Genomic DNA, 17639 nt, shown 5'->3' with positions numbered 1-17639 from the left:
ATATTGTAGCAGGTGTTGGATTTCCTTCTAAGGCCGAATGACATCCCTTCGTATCTGTGTGCCTCATTTTGTTATTGCCTAATAGGTACAGGATTTCAGGTCTATAAAAGAGTTCTGGAGACAGATGGTGATAGTATTTACAGAGTGAATGCACTTAATGCCACTAAACCATACCTTCAAAATGGTTAAAATGATAACTCCTATGTACTGTGCATTTTACCACAATTAAGAATAAAAAAAATACATCGACAAGAAAAGATTAGTCAAAGATAAGGCAACATTTATTCAATTTTCTTATAATCATATTATCTAAGGCATAAGTGGTGTATATTTGTCAAGGAACCATTTCTGTTTAGGTCTTCTAGGGTTGGATTTTAGTTTGAGAATACATCAGAAGTACAGACTTCTGAGAACTTAGTTCTGGTGTGGACTGTCACTCACGATAAATGTGTTTCTGCCCACCAAGGCTGGATGAATCAATCACTGTTTCGGTGGCAGGGCCTGGCCAGTTGTGGCGATGGCTCCGAAGGTCCCCTGTCTTACTGTGGCCTGCGAGTACAGCGAGAGCGAGAGGCGGCCCTGTTCTCCTCAGGCTGTGTTCTGAATGATGACTGCGATGCCCTGGCCACCTCCGATGCAAGCTGATCCAACGGCGTACTTTCCACCTCGACGCCTAAGAAATAAAGCACGGGCTGAAATCTCCTCTCAAGAGTTAACCAGATAGATCAATTAGATGGGATTAATACAAGTCACACTTGCATTATGCATTCTTTATACACGTATATTTATTTTTATTGGTGCATTGTTGCCATACATCTTAATGGGTACAAGATGGCACAGGCATACATGCACACATCACTCAGCCCTTCTCCAATTCAGCTCATCTTCCTAATCTTTTCTCCATCCTCAATTCGGGTTTGTAGTCACAATAGGGAACAAAGATAAACAACAGAACAGTAATATAGAAGAAGAAAACAATCTAAGCAAAGGATGGATTTAGGGCATGATGAATGGAAACAAATATATGTGCTTAGGTATGCTGTGGGAAAGGGGGGAATTTAGATAAATAAGGAAAGTTGAGAAAGGGGGAAGGAACAATTGGCTCCTTTGACTTACATGGTTTTAGATTCTTATGGGACTTTAGAATAAATGTAATTAAGCTGGGCATGGTGGCACATGCTTGTAATCCCAGGACTTAGGAGGCTGAGACAGGAAGATCACAGGTTTGAAGGCAGCCTTGGCAACTTAACAAGACCCTGTTTTCAAATAAGAAATAAAATCGGGCTGGGGGTATAACTCCCAGGTAGAATGCCCCTGGGTATAATCCCCACTGACACACACACACACAGAATAAATGTAATTTATGAAGTTTGTCCATATAGAAGAGCAGATAATTTAGAAAGAGATCATGTCCCTTCCATAAAAATTAGACTCTTAAATACCAACAGCCCTCATATCCTTTCTCAGTCCTGATATGGTGACCTTGAGAAAATCATCCAGGAATTGTTTTTGCACGTGCGAATCATTCATTTCAACTCAATGAATCAAGTAAGCAAAATGAGTCCCATTTATACAAAGGAGTCAAAATGATTTTTCAGTTTCATATATTTGGTTTCGTTTGCAATTTTTCTACTAACAGGGCAAAATGGCCCAAAATAAATAGGATCAGAAAGAGAAGCTCTTCCATCAAAACTGGAGAGTATCAAATACATAGAAGACCCCCCTGGAGCCCTGGACACAGTGAAGGGGAAAACTTCATTTGGACCCAAACTACCACTTTGCTTAGGTTTCTTTTTAGTTTTTTACTGGTGCATTGTATTTATACATCATAATGGGGTAAAACACTTGTGTAGGCATAAATGCCCACATCACTCAGCCAGCCCCCACCCAGTCCCCACCTCCCTCCCTCCCCATCCCTCCCTCCCATGCTTGGTATGGTGGTTGACTTCGATATGAATAAGTACATCATTCGCTTTAAAGTGCCCCCCCCATCCCCACATTTAGGCTGCCTTATTTGCTCCTCTAATAGGATCTCTTTTTTCACCTGGAGTTCCTCCTATGGCCCCATTCTTAGGTTTCTTAAATGACAACATCTAGTATTTTTATGTTCTTAAATAGCTTTGTTTTACTACAATAAGGACGAGGGCTCCTATCTGCTCTCTACTGGCCACCAGCACTAGGGATGGGCCAGACGTGCACGGTTTCCTCAGTGGACCAGGAACAGCTCAGATTCCAAGCAGAGCCACTACCGAACTGCCTGCCTTAGCCGGAAGGTCAGCTGCAAAGGGCTGACAAATAGCTTGCTCCTAGTTAGAACTAGTGCAGGGGATGTGGGAAAGAAGAAATACATTGTATTGTTATGAAAAAAACCCTAAATCCATGCATTTCTATTAAAAAGAGTACATTTAAAACAAAGCGATTTCTAGCAAGTACCTTAGTTCGTGAACTAGGTGTGCGGTAATTCTTGATCCAGATCCTCCCAGCGGGTGACCCAAGGCAATGGCGCCTCCATTCACATTGGTTTTGCTTGGGTCAAGACCCAAACTCTTTTCGACAGCCAAGTACTGGGAAGCAAAAGCTTCGTTCACCTTAGAAAAAAGTTGACACTGATAAAAATCCTTATTCACAAACTGATTGTAAGCAAAATGGTCTAGTTCTAGTTCTAGCTAATTCTGTTCTACTTAAGTTAACTCACAATGCTATCTAAGTTTCTCTTAAATCACTCTTTGTAAAGATATTAGGTTTTCAGAGAGAAAGAAAGCATTTTTCATTAATATTAGTCAAAATAATTATGTTGAAGATTATCTAGAAGTATCTTGCTTTACAAAAGATGTTAGGTTTAAAAATGGGCATATTAAGCCAGGGTGTGGTGGCATATGCCTATAACCCTAGGACTTGGGAGGTTGAGAGAGGAGGATTACAGGCTGGAGGCCAGCCTTAGCAATTTAGGAGACTCTGTTTCAATTTAAAAAAAAAAAAAAAAAAAAAGGGCCGGGCTGTATGTAGTTCAGAGGTAGAATGCCCCTGGGTTCCATCTTCAGACACACACACACACACACACACACACGAAGCTATATATCGAATGCAGCCTTTAAGGGAAAGAAATCCTCAGTGATCTTTAATCTTATAAATGGACACATACTAGAGGCTGTGAGATACTGTAGAAAGTCCGTGTTTTGGAGCTAGCTGGATGGCTCAATTCTTGGCTGTATAATTTAGTATTAGCCTGTGACCTATAAGTATTCTTTAAACTGTCTTTGTACTTACATTTTTTTCAATAGGAAAACTGAACTGCAATATCACGCGAAGAGTGACTGTCAAGGTTAAATGAAATCCCAAATAGTATCTAGTGTGTTATCTGACACATGACAAATTTTCAATTAGTAGCTGCCATGATTATTACTGTTATTGTTGTTATCATCCAGTACTCAAGAGCCATCATTCCAAGAAGAAACTGACACATAACAAAGAATTAACCTGCACAGCCTGAGACAAAAGGGGAATGTGCAGCTATGACCACATGACCAGTCACTGGACTGAGGACTGTGACTGCCACGAATATTTCTTTCCTATTTTGTTAATATGTTTGTGTAGACATACACATACGTTAAGCAAATATCTTTATGGTTTTGATGTTTTGAGATGTTAGAAGTTTAAGCATCACTCAACCACTTTGCCTCCTATTCTGGGAAAGGAATTCGTGTTTTGGGTTGTGGACAGGTTATATTTTGTTAGGTCATTTATGACCTGTTACGGCGCTCATGTGATGATTAAGTGGACTGGAAGGATATGGCAGGGAGTCAAGTTGACAAGGTGGTTAATCTGAATTATCAACTTGACTGGATTGGGAGATGACTAGGAAATGCCCAAGATGAAGAGACTCTGGGGTATACCTAAACGGTGTTCCCAGATCCAACTGGCATGTGGAAGAGCACAGTGAGGGTGGAAGGAAGAGGAAGCCGTGCGTGGGTAGGTCTGATTCCTGAGCATGTGCGTCTACTGCTGCTGCCCTCTCCTGAGTGCAGCGGACTCCGGCTCCAGCACTCTCACAGAGATCTCCTGGGAGTGTCCAGGCCTTCGGGCTGAGGGGCTGCACCATCCTTGTTCTGTGGCTGCAGCTTCTTGAACTGAGCAGCCAGGAGTTGACTCTGCAGCTCACACACACTGTCACTGTGTGACTGTCCAGCGCTGACTGGGGAAGCTAGTCTAGTAAGTCCTCTCATAACTACATAGCCTGCTGGTTTTGCTCCTCTAGAGAACCCTAATACTAAGCTGAAATGCAGCAGAACCCAAAAGTGTCACATTGTTTTATATATATTATTTATTAAGGCTGAGAAGGAATAAATATAAATGAGAAATGCCTTGTTTCATTTACAGTACTGTTCTCATAGGTCTTAGCACAGAAATTTTAGAAATAAAATTTATTCTGAGAAAGGGAAATTTACAGAGCTGAAATCAAACTTCAGTCTAGTTCTCTTTCTTACTATATTTCTTACTATATTTTTGTGCTCTGCTTTCACAAGATGGTACCTTATTTGTCCTTAGATCCAATATTGTTCTTTTGTTTTATACGGTCATCCTCAAGAAGATATAAAGAAATGTTGTGAAAGCAGGCTCTGAAGCCAGAGAAAACTGGCATGAACTATGTCCTTGGGCATCTACATATCCATGATCATTGGATAACTTTTAGAGTTGCTGTATTTTTTTTCTTTTTTTCATGGTGCTGGGGACTGAATCCAGGGCATTCACCTCTGAGCTACACCCCTAGCCCTTTTTGTTTGAAACAGGATCTTGGTAGGTTGCTAAGAGTCTTGTTAAGTTGCTTAGGCTGGTCTTGAACCTGAAATCTTCTGTCTGAGCCTCCTAAGTATTGGGATTACAGGTGTGCATGATTTCTGTATTTTGGTAGTTTTAAGTATAAAGTCTAAAGTCAGAAATGTAGTGGTACCTATTTACTGACACAAATATGATAATTAAGGAGCTTTCTTGAGGCTCTGAGCATTATAATCTACCAAGAATGAGAGCATGCATTTAAAAATGAAGCACTTATTTGTCTGGGAACTTGCTGGGTGACAGATTACTAGAGGGGAAAAAACTCATACATGCTTATCCCTTCTCTATCAAACTTATACTGATTTCCTTTGTTTATATTAGTTATTTCCCAATGCTAAGTAGCATAACCTTAATTACCTAAAATTTTCAAATAGTGCTAAAATGTGTAATGTACATCATTCTTTGGTAAGCATTTTCTTCTTGTGTGTGTGTGTGTGTGTGTGTGTGTGTGTGTGTGTGAGAGAGAGAGAGAGAGAGAGAGAGAGAGAGAGAGAGAGAGAGGGGGAAGAGGATAGATAGATATTGGGGATTTAACCCAGGGGCTTTCTACCATTGAGCTATACCCAGCCTTTACAAAAATTTTTTATTTGGAAGCAGGGTCTCACTAAGTTACTGCCCACTGGCCTCAAAACCGGGATCCTTGAAACACCAGGCATGGTGGTGCACACTGGTAATCCCAGCATTTGGGAGGCTGAGACCAGAGGACTGTGGTTCGGGGACAGGCTCAGCTACTTAGTGAGGCCCTCTGCAACTCAGTGAGACCCTGTTTCAAAATAAATAATAAAAAATTTGGCAGGGGGTGTAGATCGGAGGTCAAATGCCTCTGGGTTCCATCCCCAGACCCCCCCCCCCAAAAAAAAAAAACCGGGTTTCTTCTGTCTCAATCTTCCAGGTACTGGAATTACAGCAGTGTGCCTCCATGCTGGTGTGTCTCTTTTAAATTATGCTAAATACTTAAAACCTCTTTTTTTTTTTTAGTATTAACATTTAAAATTCATTCTTGCAGCTGAAAGGGTAGCTCAGTGGTAGAGCACACGCATCAATCCTTAGCCCCATGAACATACAAAAAAAATCGATGTATCGCTATGAATCCCACTACCATCTATGAAAGGGGGAGGATGGGTAAGAAAGCATACCAAATAATGTTATGTGGATATATGAATCTATGAACCTCACTATTATGTATAATGATGATATATCAATAAAACTTTAAGAAAATCATCCTACCAATCAAGTTAAATTCCCAGTAGCAAAAATTATGATAAATGCATTCCAGAATAAGCCACAATTATGGTATAAAATTCAAAGGTAAGTTTGAGGGGTTCCTGATTTGGGAAGAAAGGCAAGAAACTTCTATATTTGGCACTAGATAGTACTTTTCTATTAAGTCAGTTCTTTTATTTTTGTGTTTTTAATTTAATGTTTAAAATAGGGTTAAGGTTACTTATTTCTCTCCCACTTTATCAAATATTCAATAGACATATTAATAGTCTAAAATGTAACAGAGTTTTATAAAGTCCTAAAAAGTTTCCAGGAATTTATATTAGGAGCAATCAGGCTGTCAACCTTACTCAAATATAAGTAAAGCACTTTAATCAGGTGCTTCAGTACCAGCACAAGGCGTATAATGAAGGTGATACTTATTTTGACATACATTACTCTGAAAGGTCAACAATACCAAAGCAAAAAGAGCCATAAATCACCCAACTAAGCCATTTGTACTATAAAAGTAGGTGTTTCGTCCACGTTGTAAGAACAGAACACTTACCTCTACCAAGTCCATGTCATTAAGACTCAGTCCTGCTTTCTTCAGTGCCCCAGTAATGGCAGACACAGGACCTATTTAAGAATAAACATCATACACAAACAATGTTATCTTATTTATGTATTAAACTCCTTTACAAAACAAAGAAGTACTGTGTCAGAGTTGTTAGCAGCCACAAGCCTTGCTACCTTGCCAGCACCTATTAATGGATGTAACAATAAAGAAACAGAAACCGAAGCCAGGTGTGGTGGCGCACACCTGCCACCCCAGAGGCATGGGACTGAGCAGGAGAATCGAAGTCTGAGGTCAACCGTGGCAACTCAGCGAGACCTCCTTTTCTCAAAATAAAAATATGCAAATAAAAAGGGCTGGGGATGGAGCTCAGTGGCACAGTGCTCCTGAGTTCAATCCCTCCTAGCAGGAATAGGAGGAGGAGGAGGAAGAAGGAAGAAAAAACAGAAACTGGGATCAGAGTGAAAAGCCAGTTTGACGGCACAGTTAAATTTAGGTGACTTACATGAAATGTTCTACCATGAATGGCTTTAGAAGCCAAAGGAGTCACGTGGGATTTATACTCAGGTATCCCTGACACTTGATCTCAAATGAGCAGGCAGGACCAGTGCTCCTCGGACCAAAGCCATGTGCGTTCACGATCAGCATGGCAACATCCTGAATATTCAAGCTCATTTGGATAAAAGGCAAGAAATGGAAGCAGCATCGCCACAGGGGCACAGCAGGTAAGAAGCTCCAAGGCAATTCAGGGAAAGATATCTAACGTTAGAAAATGTTTGTGACTCTAACGGTAGGCAGAGAATTTAAAGAGAACACGACCCTAACTTGAGAAATACAGATCCTCCCAAGCCTTCTGAATCAAACTCGCTCTCAGATCTCTGATGGTTACCAACAACAGTTTAATATTGCTCATAACTTTTTTTTGTAGTAATAGAGATGGAACCCATGGGTATTCTACCTCCGGGTTACACCCCAGCCCTATGGTTTTATTCTTTATTTTGAAACAGGGTCCCACTGAGTTGCAAAGGACCTCACTAAGTAGCTGAGGCTGTCTGCAAACTGTGAACCTCCTGCCTCAGCCTCCTAAGTGCTGGGATTACAAGTGTGCTCCACCATGCCCGGCTTGCTCATAATTTTTGAGTAAATCAATATTCTTTCCCAAAAGGTAAAAAGTCTGGCTAGAGACTACTCTATACTTCTTCATTTATTTTTGGACTATGAAACCGCCATAAATGTCTACAAAGAAAAATAAATAGTATACTTTGTTGAATTCAAGTAGTCAAATATTCTATAATAAAATTTCACAAATATACCTAAGGTAAAATAGGAGATTAATCTTTACAAGAAACCACAATGCAATCTAAATGTAATGTTAGTTTCCTTTGCTGCCCAGTTAAAATGATTTTCGGACAAGTCTCCTGATTGAATTGGACCATCTACTTGGAGCTTTTCACTTGAAAGCAGCAGTTCTCTGTGGCTACTGATCTAATGTGCCATCGAATTCCAGATTCTCTTTGTATAAACAAAGCATAAAAACGAATGGCTAGTAAACAGTAAAGCATCAGTTATTTGGCATGGTCAGAGGATTGCTAGCTTTTCATCACTATAACAAAATATCGGAGATCACTAACTTAGAAAGAAAAAAAGGATGAAGTATCCTTTAGTGGTAAAAGATACAAAGAACGAAAGCTAAGCACTGTCTCAGACAGTGCTAAGACATTGCCCACACTTCTGTCTTAAAAACATCAGCTAGGCAACTCAATATGCCCATGCAAACTCAGAATCATTACAATCACTTCTTCCAATATGCTAAGCCACAGTGTGTTCCTTCCCAGACCACTGTGGAGAAAGGCATTCTTCCTAGACCATTCTGTGTATTTACTGGAATGCAGGCAGGTTTAGTGTTTTTAAGAGAGACCTGAGTTCTATCTAGACCGGACTCTTGCCACACACAGCTGTGTTTCTTTGGGCACTTCTTTAGGCTTCAATCTTCAATTAGAAACACATGTAGCTGGGAATGGTAGCACACGCTTGTAATCCCAGTACTTGGGAGGCTGAGACAAGAGGATCCGGGTTCGTGGCCAGCCTCAGCTACTTAGTGAGACCCTGTTTCAAAAATAAAAAATAAAAAATCAGCCTGGGAGTGTAGCTCGGAGGTAGAATGCCCCTGGATTCAACCCTCAGTACCACACATACACACACAAATAAATAAATAAAAAACATGTGTATGGGATTGGTTGTTAACCTTTGTCTTTTAAAGCACAGGACTCCTTTCTACAAATGAAGCCCAATGAAGGAAGATAAAGCTCACATAGCTCAGAGCTCCACCCGCCTGCCTTCATCACTGCACCCCGTGGAGGTCCTGGAAGCGGTGTCTTTCTGTAACTGAGCCCTTCTCAGCTCAGCCGTTCCTGATCTCTGCAAGCGCTGGCTTTCCCACTTGCTGGGCTGCAGCTATTTGCAGTGCTACAGACTGCTGCATGTTAGGACCTGCACCACGGAGCCACTGTTCTTACAAACTGGATCATCAAATCAGCCCCCACTAAATGCTCAATAATCTATTCTTCCTGCTCATTCAGAGCGAGTGCTTTGTCTCGTGGTCTTGTTTAATTCCACATGACAAGGGCTAGATGAGCTCCTCGGTGAAGGAGCTGTGAGACACTGGCACGTGTAGCTTTGCTCAAGCTCTGAGGAAGAAAGAAAATCCTCACAGTGGCCTGCGCTGCACTTTAGGGCAAACACCCTGGCCTGGGAAGGGAAGGAAGGCAAACACATGCTCTTTGCTTACCAGCTAACACTCATCTATCAGAACTCATTAGGCAGGGTTAAGCTGGAATCCATCTGTAAAATAACTACTTGCTGATAGGCTGGATCCCTTCCTTCCCCCACGGGACCCCAGCGGGGACAGGAGGCGGAACCCCGGAAGCCAGAAGCAGAGCTGTCATGAGACTCCAGGTGTCGTGAGACTCCAGACATCATGAGACAGATGCCAGGTGCCGTGAGACTCTGGATGTCGCGAGAGAACTGGCATTCCCACGCTGCTAGCTCCACCCCAAGACCCCTCCCCCCCACTATAAATATTCGTACTTGCTCTCTGACCATGTGACTCTGCCTACCGTGACTCTGCTGACCACGTGACTCTGCTGCTCGGTCACCGGTCCCTTCACTCACGGTCAGCGGACCTCACCCACAGGTGCTGGTTGATTAAAGAGGCCTTTAATAACTTGGCTGGTGTTTGCCTTCTTTGCGACTCTCAACTCAATTTCAACATTATACTTATCTAAGTCAGATATATTTGGTGGACCATCAAAGCATGTAGGCTCAGAAAAAAAAAAAAAGAAATCCTTGTTCTTGGGCTCCACTCCAGGCATAATGGAACAAAATCAGGGTGGGGGAGGAAACAAGTGGGTTTTGATGATCATCTAGAGTGGTAACCATGTTCTGGATTTAAAAATGATAAATACCACGGCAATTTTTGTTTCATTTTTCAAGTTACCTTCCACTTCTAAGACAAAAGCTAAGTTCCACTGACAGTACATAGCTGAATGCTAAGAAGCTTTTAAGACTTAAACAGAATTTGTTGTTGTTGTTGTTCTGAGGATTGAACCCAGGGCATCCAACCTCTGAGCTACACCTCCAGCCCTATTTTACTCTTTATATTGAAACAGGGTGTCACTAAGTTGCTGAGAGCCTCATTAAGTAGCTGAGGCTGGCTTTGAACCTGTGCGATCCTCCTGTCTCAGCCTCCCAGGTACTGGGATTACAAGTATGAGCCACCATACCCAGCTCATCTTGAAGTTCCTGTTGACAAATTTGAGACACTCTGAAAAAGGGCAAGGTACAAATGTGCCAGCTTTCTTTCCTAGGAATTCAGTAGAGAGTTTAGTCTTTTCTGACGGGCATGGCGGCAAGTACAGCTGGGTATTAACCTAATCCCAAATCAGCATACATGGTGTTCTTTGAGCAAGATCTGTACGCTTACACTAAAGGTCTCTGAGATGGTAGGTTATGCTCCTTCCTTCTTGGGACTTACCTCAAAAACCAAGTTAGTAGCCAGGTGTGGTGGTGCAAACTTATAATCCCAGCATTTGGGAGGCTGAGACAGGAGAATCGTGGTTTGCAGACAGCCTCAGCTACTTAGTGAGGTCTTCAACTTAGTGAGACCCTGATTCCAAAATGAAGAATAAAAAAATAGGACAGGGGGTGTAGCTCAGAGCTCAAAATATGCCTCAGTTCAGTATTTGGGAGGCAGAGACAGGAGGATCTCAGGTTCAGGGCCAGCTTCAGCAACTTGGCAAGGTCCTCAGCAATTTAGCAAGACTGTTTCAAATAAAAAGTAAAAACAGGGCTGGAGATGTAGCTTGAAGATAGAATGCCCCCTAGGTTTAATTGCCAGTACTGTGTCTATATGCGCACATATACACAACAACAGCAACAAAAGGGCCTAAGCTCATAAAAAAATCTTTTGTCCTACCAAGAATCTGAAATCCATATCCTAGGGCAGGTTTTCCTTGGAAGGGGGATAGAGCAAAGGTTTAGAGTACCGATTTTATTTCTGCAAGCAAGGCACCTAATTGGCTGTTTCCCTAAAGAAAGACGGGAGCTATTAAAATCTGCAACATCTGCAGTTTCGAGGCATGAAACTAGTGGAAAATCTCTTTGTTCTAATTCTGACACATATTTTTCAAGCCAAGATTATGTTTGTAAGGAGTTACAAATTTCCTCCAACTAGCTACCCGATTGATCCAGGTAACTACAATTCTCTTTTGCTGACAAGCCTCAGCTGAGCCAGGGGAGAATGACTGAGCTCCTGAGAAGATGGTTCAACTCACAGTGAAAAGAACACTTTAACTAGAGACTTGGATTCGTATCGCTGGCCTCCTTGCTTACTGGTTTGGGATCTTACAGAGCAATCTCCTAGGCCTCAATTTTCTCATTCACAAAAAAGTCTCACTTCTTGGAGCTGTCAGGTGAGAAGACTGAGTTCATCGTGACTGCGCAGACTCCCAGAGGGAGCTGTGCTGGCACCCCCGCCGAGCGGCCTCCTCCATCGCCCTGAGAGGGCTCCATCTTATAGTTCTCTTTTCCGATCAGGACCACCTCATTCTCCTCTCATTTTCCGTGTGTTACTTTTTAAATATCTCAAATGGGTAATAGGATATGATTGCCACCCACAGCAAGTTTGTATGGTCTTGGTTTTCCTTCCGTGTCTGGGATAATTCTTTATAAGAATGATCTGTTTAAATGAGAGATTACCAATCTCCCTTTTTTTCACAAGGGAACTTGATTTGGCTGCTTATTCTGGACTCTGAATGCCAAAGAAGACCTATGCCCGAAATACAATGGAAGCAATTTATTTCATTCCACACTTACCAATACCCATGATAGAGGGGTCACATCCAGATGCGAAGTAGCCCACAATTCTTGCCAGTGGTGTGAAGTTATGTTTTTTAACAGCATCTTCACTAGCTATGATAACAGCTCCAGCACCATCAGATACCCCCTTGAAAACAAAAACAGAGGACATTTAACTAGCTGGTAGAAGAATCCAGTTAATCAAGGTTTGAAGGAAGAGCTCAATATTGTGAATGGGGAATTAGGGACAGGGCAACGCATAGGAAGCAGTGGAATAAGCTGAGATACGCTAGTACTGTGGCACCCTGGTGGACCATGGGGATTATTTTAGGAAGAGAACATAACTCCATATCCCAACAAGAGAGAAGAATGGCAAGGAAAACTTATAGCCAAATGTGAGGTAGATGTAAAAAGAAACCTGATGAACTATATGCATGAGAAATAAAAAAGCAGAAAAGCTAAATAAACCAGGAAGACTTCCTCCCAACATTCTGAAAAGACTAAGAAGTCAAAATCATATCTGGGTCTCTATGTCAAATATTCTGTGTTGTATTACAAAACCACAAGTAACAGACTATGGGCATTACAAGTTTAAACTGAATGACTACAGACTAGCAAGAAAGTATCTAAAAGTGACTTCATGATCATGTTTCAAAGCAGCACAACAGGAAGAAATGGAGCTCATCAGTGTGGTGACACCAACCGATGCATTCCCTGCAGTGACGGTCCCTTCCTTCTTGAACACTGGAGGGAGTTTATTTAGGTGCTCCAGGGTTGTTTGGGGCCGGGGATGCTCATCCATTTGCATCGTCTGCATGCCTTTCCTTGTCTTCACCTCAATGGGAACCGTTTCTTCCTTAAAGTGGCCAGCATCACTAGCTGAAAAGGTAGAAAAGCTATCATGAGAATGAACCAAAACAAGAAGAAAAACAAGCCAAGAGCTCAAGCATATTCTTCAAGCTAATTTCTGGTCTACGCTTGCCTCACACTGCACTGAAACAGGAATGGTTACTACTTAGGCAATGCGCCTTCCCTACCGGAGGAATATTAACATATTTCATGCATCTTGATGCATTTTGTACCCTTTAAAATTATCATTTTAAATGATAAATGGGTATGGTGGCACACGCTTGTAATTTCAGTTCTTGAAAGGCTAAGACAGGAAGACTATAGGTTCGAGGCCAGCCTCAGCAGCTTAACAAGGCCTTTGGCAACTTAGACCTTCCTTGTTTAAAAAAAAATGGGGGGATGTAGCTCAGGGGTAGAATACCCACTGGTTCAATCCCCAGTTGCGTGCATGCACACACACATGCATGTACACATAGAAAATAAATAAATAAATAAATAAATATGTAAAAATATTTTTTGTGGTACCGGGAAATGAACCCAGAGGCATTCTACCTCTGAGTAGAATCCCAGCCCTATTTTTTTTTTAATTTTTATTTTTTGAAATAGGGTTTCACTAGGTTGATGACAGTTTCACTACTTGCTGAGGCTGTCCTCGAACCTGCCATCCTCCTGTCTCTTGTGAGCCTCCCAAATGTTGGGATTACAAGTGTGTACCACCACAACTCTCATTTTCACTTTAACTGCATTTTGCTTTTTTACAAGGTACTGCCAGACTATTAGCAGTGTTTGCCAGCTACAGATGTAATGGCACAAAATGGATTTAACTTCTTTAGTTAAGATTAGAATTAAACAGGTAGCAAGTTGTCTATGCCACAAACTATGACTCAAACATAACACAGTTATGGACACACTGAGGAAATTATATGAGCTATCACTGATATCATTATATGTAAAACATCTACTTTGAACCTCCACTAACTAGACAGAATGACTGCAGCATTCTACAGTTTCAGAAATAGGATAAATCAGGAATAATATCATCTTAATTTTGATATCAATTTATGGTTGGCAAAATATTCCCTTATCTGTCCTTGTTTAGCTTTATAATAAACCTATAGGCAAGGCAAATACTGTTATCTTTATTTTACAGATGTTCAGTAAATACAAGACTTAACTGAGATCATATGACCTGTCCACAGAAGAACCAGAAATATATGTGATAATGCTTGACCTCTGGACCAAGAATTCTTCTACTAGAAATGTCTAACTAAAAAACAGACGTGCAAGATGGCATCAGCTCTATTCCACTTATCCTCTGGAATGCTAAGAGGAACTTCATCTTCACTACTTCAACTATTTAGCTGCCCTAAATAAGAGTTTCAGCTAGCTTCTAACAATTTAATTAAGAAAATCTTTCTCCACAGGCTAACAAATTCCTTCGGCCTGCCACACTGATCAGCTAGCTGCTATCACGTTGCTCATTGTAGACTGGCTCGACAGCAGAATGTCACACGGGCAAGACAATTAGGGTCTTGGACTCGTTGTAGGTCTCTGAGTCAGGTGCAATGATTCTCAATTAGGAACGGGAGAATGAGACATAAACAGGTACCAATGGTCTTTCCCAAGCACATCTCCCTTCCTTGTGGTTACAATACGGTTCAAGGGAAAGGACAACTTCTCTGTCCCAGTTGCCACAGTGAGCTATCAACTCTGATGGAGTCATATACCTTAGTGTACTGACAGCAGGACCAGAAAGAACAGAATTCAAGGGCCAAGCAACAATACTACACCACTTTGAAAATAGTATTGACTGATTTCAAAGGAGAAATTCTTAATTTTGCAATATCAATATCTGATCATCCAAAAACAAAGGAATAAGGAAAATGTGATTTCTCAAAGGTATGAATGAATAAATGAATGAATGAATGAATGAACTTATTTACTGTTGTGCTGGGGATTGAACCCAGAGGCTTTCTACCTTCCAGCCGAATTTATTTATTTGGAAACAGGGTCTCTCTAGATTGATGAGAGTCTCACTACTTGCTGAGGCTGTCCTCGAACCTGTGATCGTACTGTCTCAGCCTTCCAGGTACTGGGATTACAGGCACGTGCCACCAGACCTGTATCTATAAATTTCAACTTACTATTATTATAAGGTCATCATAACTTAAAGGATGAAAAGATCTTACACAGATATATTTTCCTATATACACGAATATCACACAATTTCACTGACCAGCTTTCCATCTCTGCTGTGACTGCAGGGCATATTTGTCACAATCTTCTCTGCTTATTTTATGCTTTGCAGCAAGATTCTCTGCAGTAAGTCCCATGGGAAGTTTAACATGTTGATCTGTTAATCCTGCCCACAAAGTGTCTTCCAGCTACAAAAAGACATCAATAAAGTGATTTGTTAAAGGAATATCTTTTGAAAATAAGCAACAATTCCAATAAAATAAAGTAAAACTGGACTTTCTCATAGAAGTTTGCTATTACCCCTCGGTTCTGAAATTTTTAAAAATCTCAATATTTCATACTAAAATGCACATTATGTCCTTCTCTAAATATGCAGCTATAAGGAGAGCCAACAGTATCAAATGTGCAAGGTGAGAACACAGGAAGTTACCACACATTCAAAAGTTAAACCCTCAAGGTTACATTAAGAAACCTGACACTGAGTCCTTATGTGACATTTTACCATACCTGTCTTTGCAAACCAGCTATGAGAGCTGTAGAAAAAATGTATCTGTGCTCCTTTTTCACTCTGTGTCTTCAGTGACAGGCACAGCTGGCTCTATCAGTTTCGACTAGGCTGAGAACAACTTCGGATACAGTTGATGAACAGAAAGGGCTGTTGTTAGGGTAAGAGATAAATGGCCCCTTGAAGACCTCATACATTTGTATTTGGAGCTGATACAATCAAGGTTTGAGAGCTGTAATCCCAGCAGTGGATAAATCCATCCTAATGGATTTACCTAGGCGGTACCTGGGAAGCGGGCAGGGTCTAGCTGGAGCTGGTTTCTGGGGAGTGGCCCTGGAGAGTATATGTGGCTCCTCCTCCCCCTCTTGCTCTCTTGCTTCTGGCCTCCATGATGTGAGCACAGCCCACGAGCTCTCCCTCTTTCCACTTCCTGCCACCATGCCCTGAGATCTGTGGTCCCCAGCCTCACATAGACTGATATCTTAAGAAAATAAATCTTCTTTCCTCTAAGTTATATGGTCAGTATTTTAGATTATAGCTGCCAGAATGCTGATAGGACCAGTCATCAACTATAATCCAAGCAGTCAGTCTCTGGTACTTGTGTCTTATTTATTGACTCATCAATTTTTGGGTGACTGATTTGTCTTTGAAAAAAATTTCTCAAATATATTTGGCTAAATACTGCTAAGATATTCATATTCTCTAAGTCTCATTCCTTTCAGTTTCCAAAAGGACCCAGTATGAGAAAGACAGTAAACTATCATTATTTGCCAGTGCGATCATTCTCGCATTATAGCTCACAGAGATTGGTCAGCTTTTGTCTGATTTGGGGTAGTATAATCAGTGTTTAAAGACAATGTTTTCTGTAATGAAGAAGAAATCTATTTGATGGAGATTACCACAGAAATATCACTTCCATAAATCATGATATAGATTTAATTACTCATATTACTAATTGCCTACCTTTTTAATATACTTCTCCCATACTTATGACTACTTCCAAATATTAAGCCTAATTATAAGTGGGTTCAAATGTCAAAACTAACAACCAAAATAGAGTTTGAATTAGTTTGCAAATTTCAAATTATTCATATCTTGCCACAGTTCCATTAATAAAATTGGTTTCAGAATAGTTTTCTCTTCCTTAAAAAGTTATGTTACTTGGGAGGCGGAGACAGGAGGATCGCGCAGGTTCGAAGCCAGCCTTGCTGGCTTAAGAGACCCTGTTTCCAAATAAAAATATAAAATAGGTCTGGGAGTGTAGACTGGAGGCAGAAGGGTTCCATCCCCAGTACCACCAAGAAAAAAAAAAGTTATGTTATTGAAATTACTCATATAGTAGCATAAAATAATTTTTAAAGTATTAAGGGTTCCAACCTTGAGATCTGATCCAAGCTTGGTTCCAAAACGCACGTTTCTGACACAGTAGGGAGCCTGGCTCATGCTTTCAGTTCCTCCACACAGGACAACTTCAGCATCTTTAACACAAATTTCCTGTTTCAAAGCAAACAGTGAAAACAAAGTACAAGAAACTCTTTTATTATACTTGAACTATGTATTCCAGACTACAAAGAATTTATAAATTATTGGCAATTCTAATAACTATTGTATCCTAGCTTAGAGTGTCTCCAAAGGAAATGCAGTAAAGTAACTACAAGAAACGGGGAAAAATTAACCAGTTCAATCATTTGTGCCTGAGTAACATACCCTACCAATATCTTAGCTAAGAACAATAATTCTTAACATAAATCTTCCAAATCCAGACACTGGAATAATCTCTAAAGATTATTTATGATCTATAAGATCATAAAGGACAAACCCACTAGAAAGGCAAAAGTGTACTTGGGAGGCTGAGATAAGAGGACCGCAGGTGGGAGGACAGCCTCAGAAAGTTGCTGAGAGCAACCGAGTGGGACTCTGTTTCACAATAAAAAAAAATAAAATAGAGTTGGGGGTGTAGAGTGGAGGTAGAATGCCTCAGGGTTCAATTGCCAATAAATACACACACACACACACACACACACACACACACACACACACACACACACACAAAATTTTGTTCTATTAATGGATGAGCCTGAAGGAAACCAGAGATTTACAAGAGCTATGTCAATCTAGGGAATT

General features: G+C 40.9%; 1 protein-coding gene across 1 annotated transcript in view; it reads right to left on the bottom strand.

The window, feature by feature from the left end:
• Window positions 1-588: 588 nt before the first annotated feature.
• ACAA2 (acetyl-CoA acyltransferase 2) overlaps window positions 589-17639 on the bottom strand; it is a gene marked incomplete at both ends in the record, with an annotated part of 38715 nt that continues 21664 nt past the window's right edge. Inside the window, 7 exons of the mRNA XM_080714685.1 lie at window positions 589-673; window positions 2434-2588; window positions 6602-6672; window positions 11984-12113; window positions 12669-12840; window positions 15047-15198; window positions 16893-17009. Of these exons, the coding sequence (XP_080570811.1) occupies window positions 589-673; window positions 2434-2588; window positions 6602-6672; window positions 11984-12113; window positions 12669-12840; window positions 15047-15198; window positions 16893-17009 (882 nt within the window). The remainder of the gene's footprint in view (window positions 674-2433; window positions 2589-6601; window positions 6673-11983; window positions 12114-12668; window positions 12841-15046; window positions 15199-16892; window positions 17010-17639) is intronic.

Source organism: Muscardinus avellanarius (assembly GCF_963383645.1).
Source record: "Muscardinus avellanarius genome assembly, chromosome: 17".
Lineage (NCBI taxonomy): Eukaryota > Metazoa > Chordata > Mammalia > Rodentia > Gliridae > Muscardinus > Muscardinus avellanarius.
Note: the sequence above shows the minus strand (reverse complement) of the source record. Positions and strands in the feature narration are given on the sequence as shown.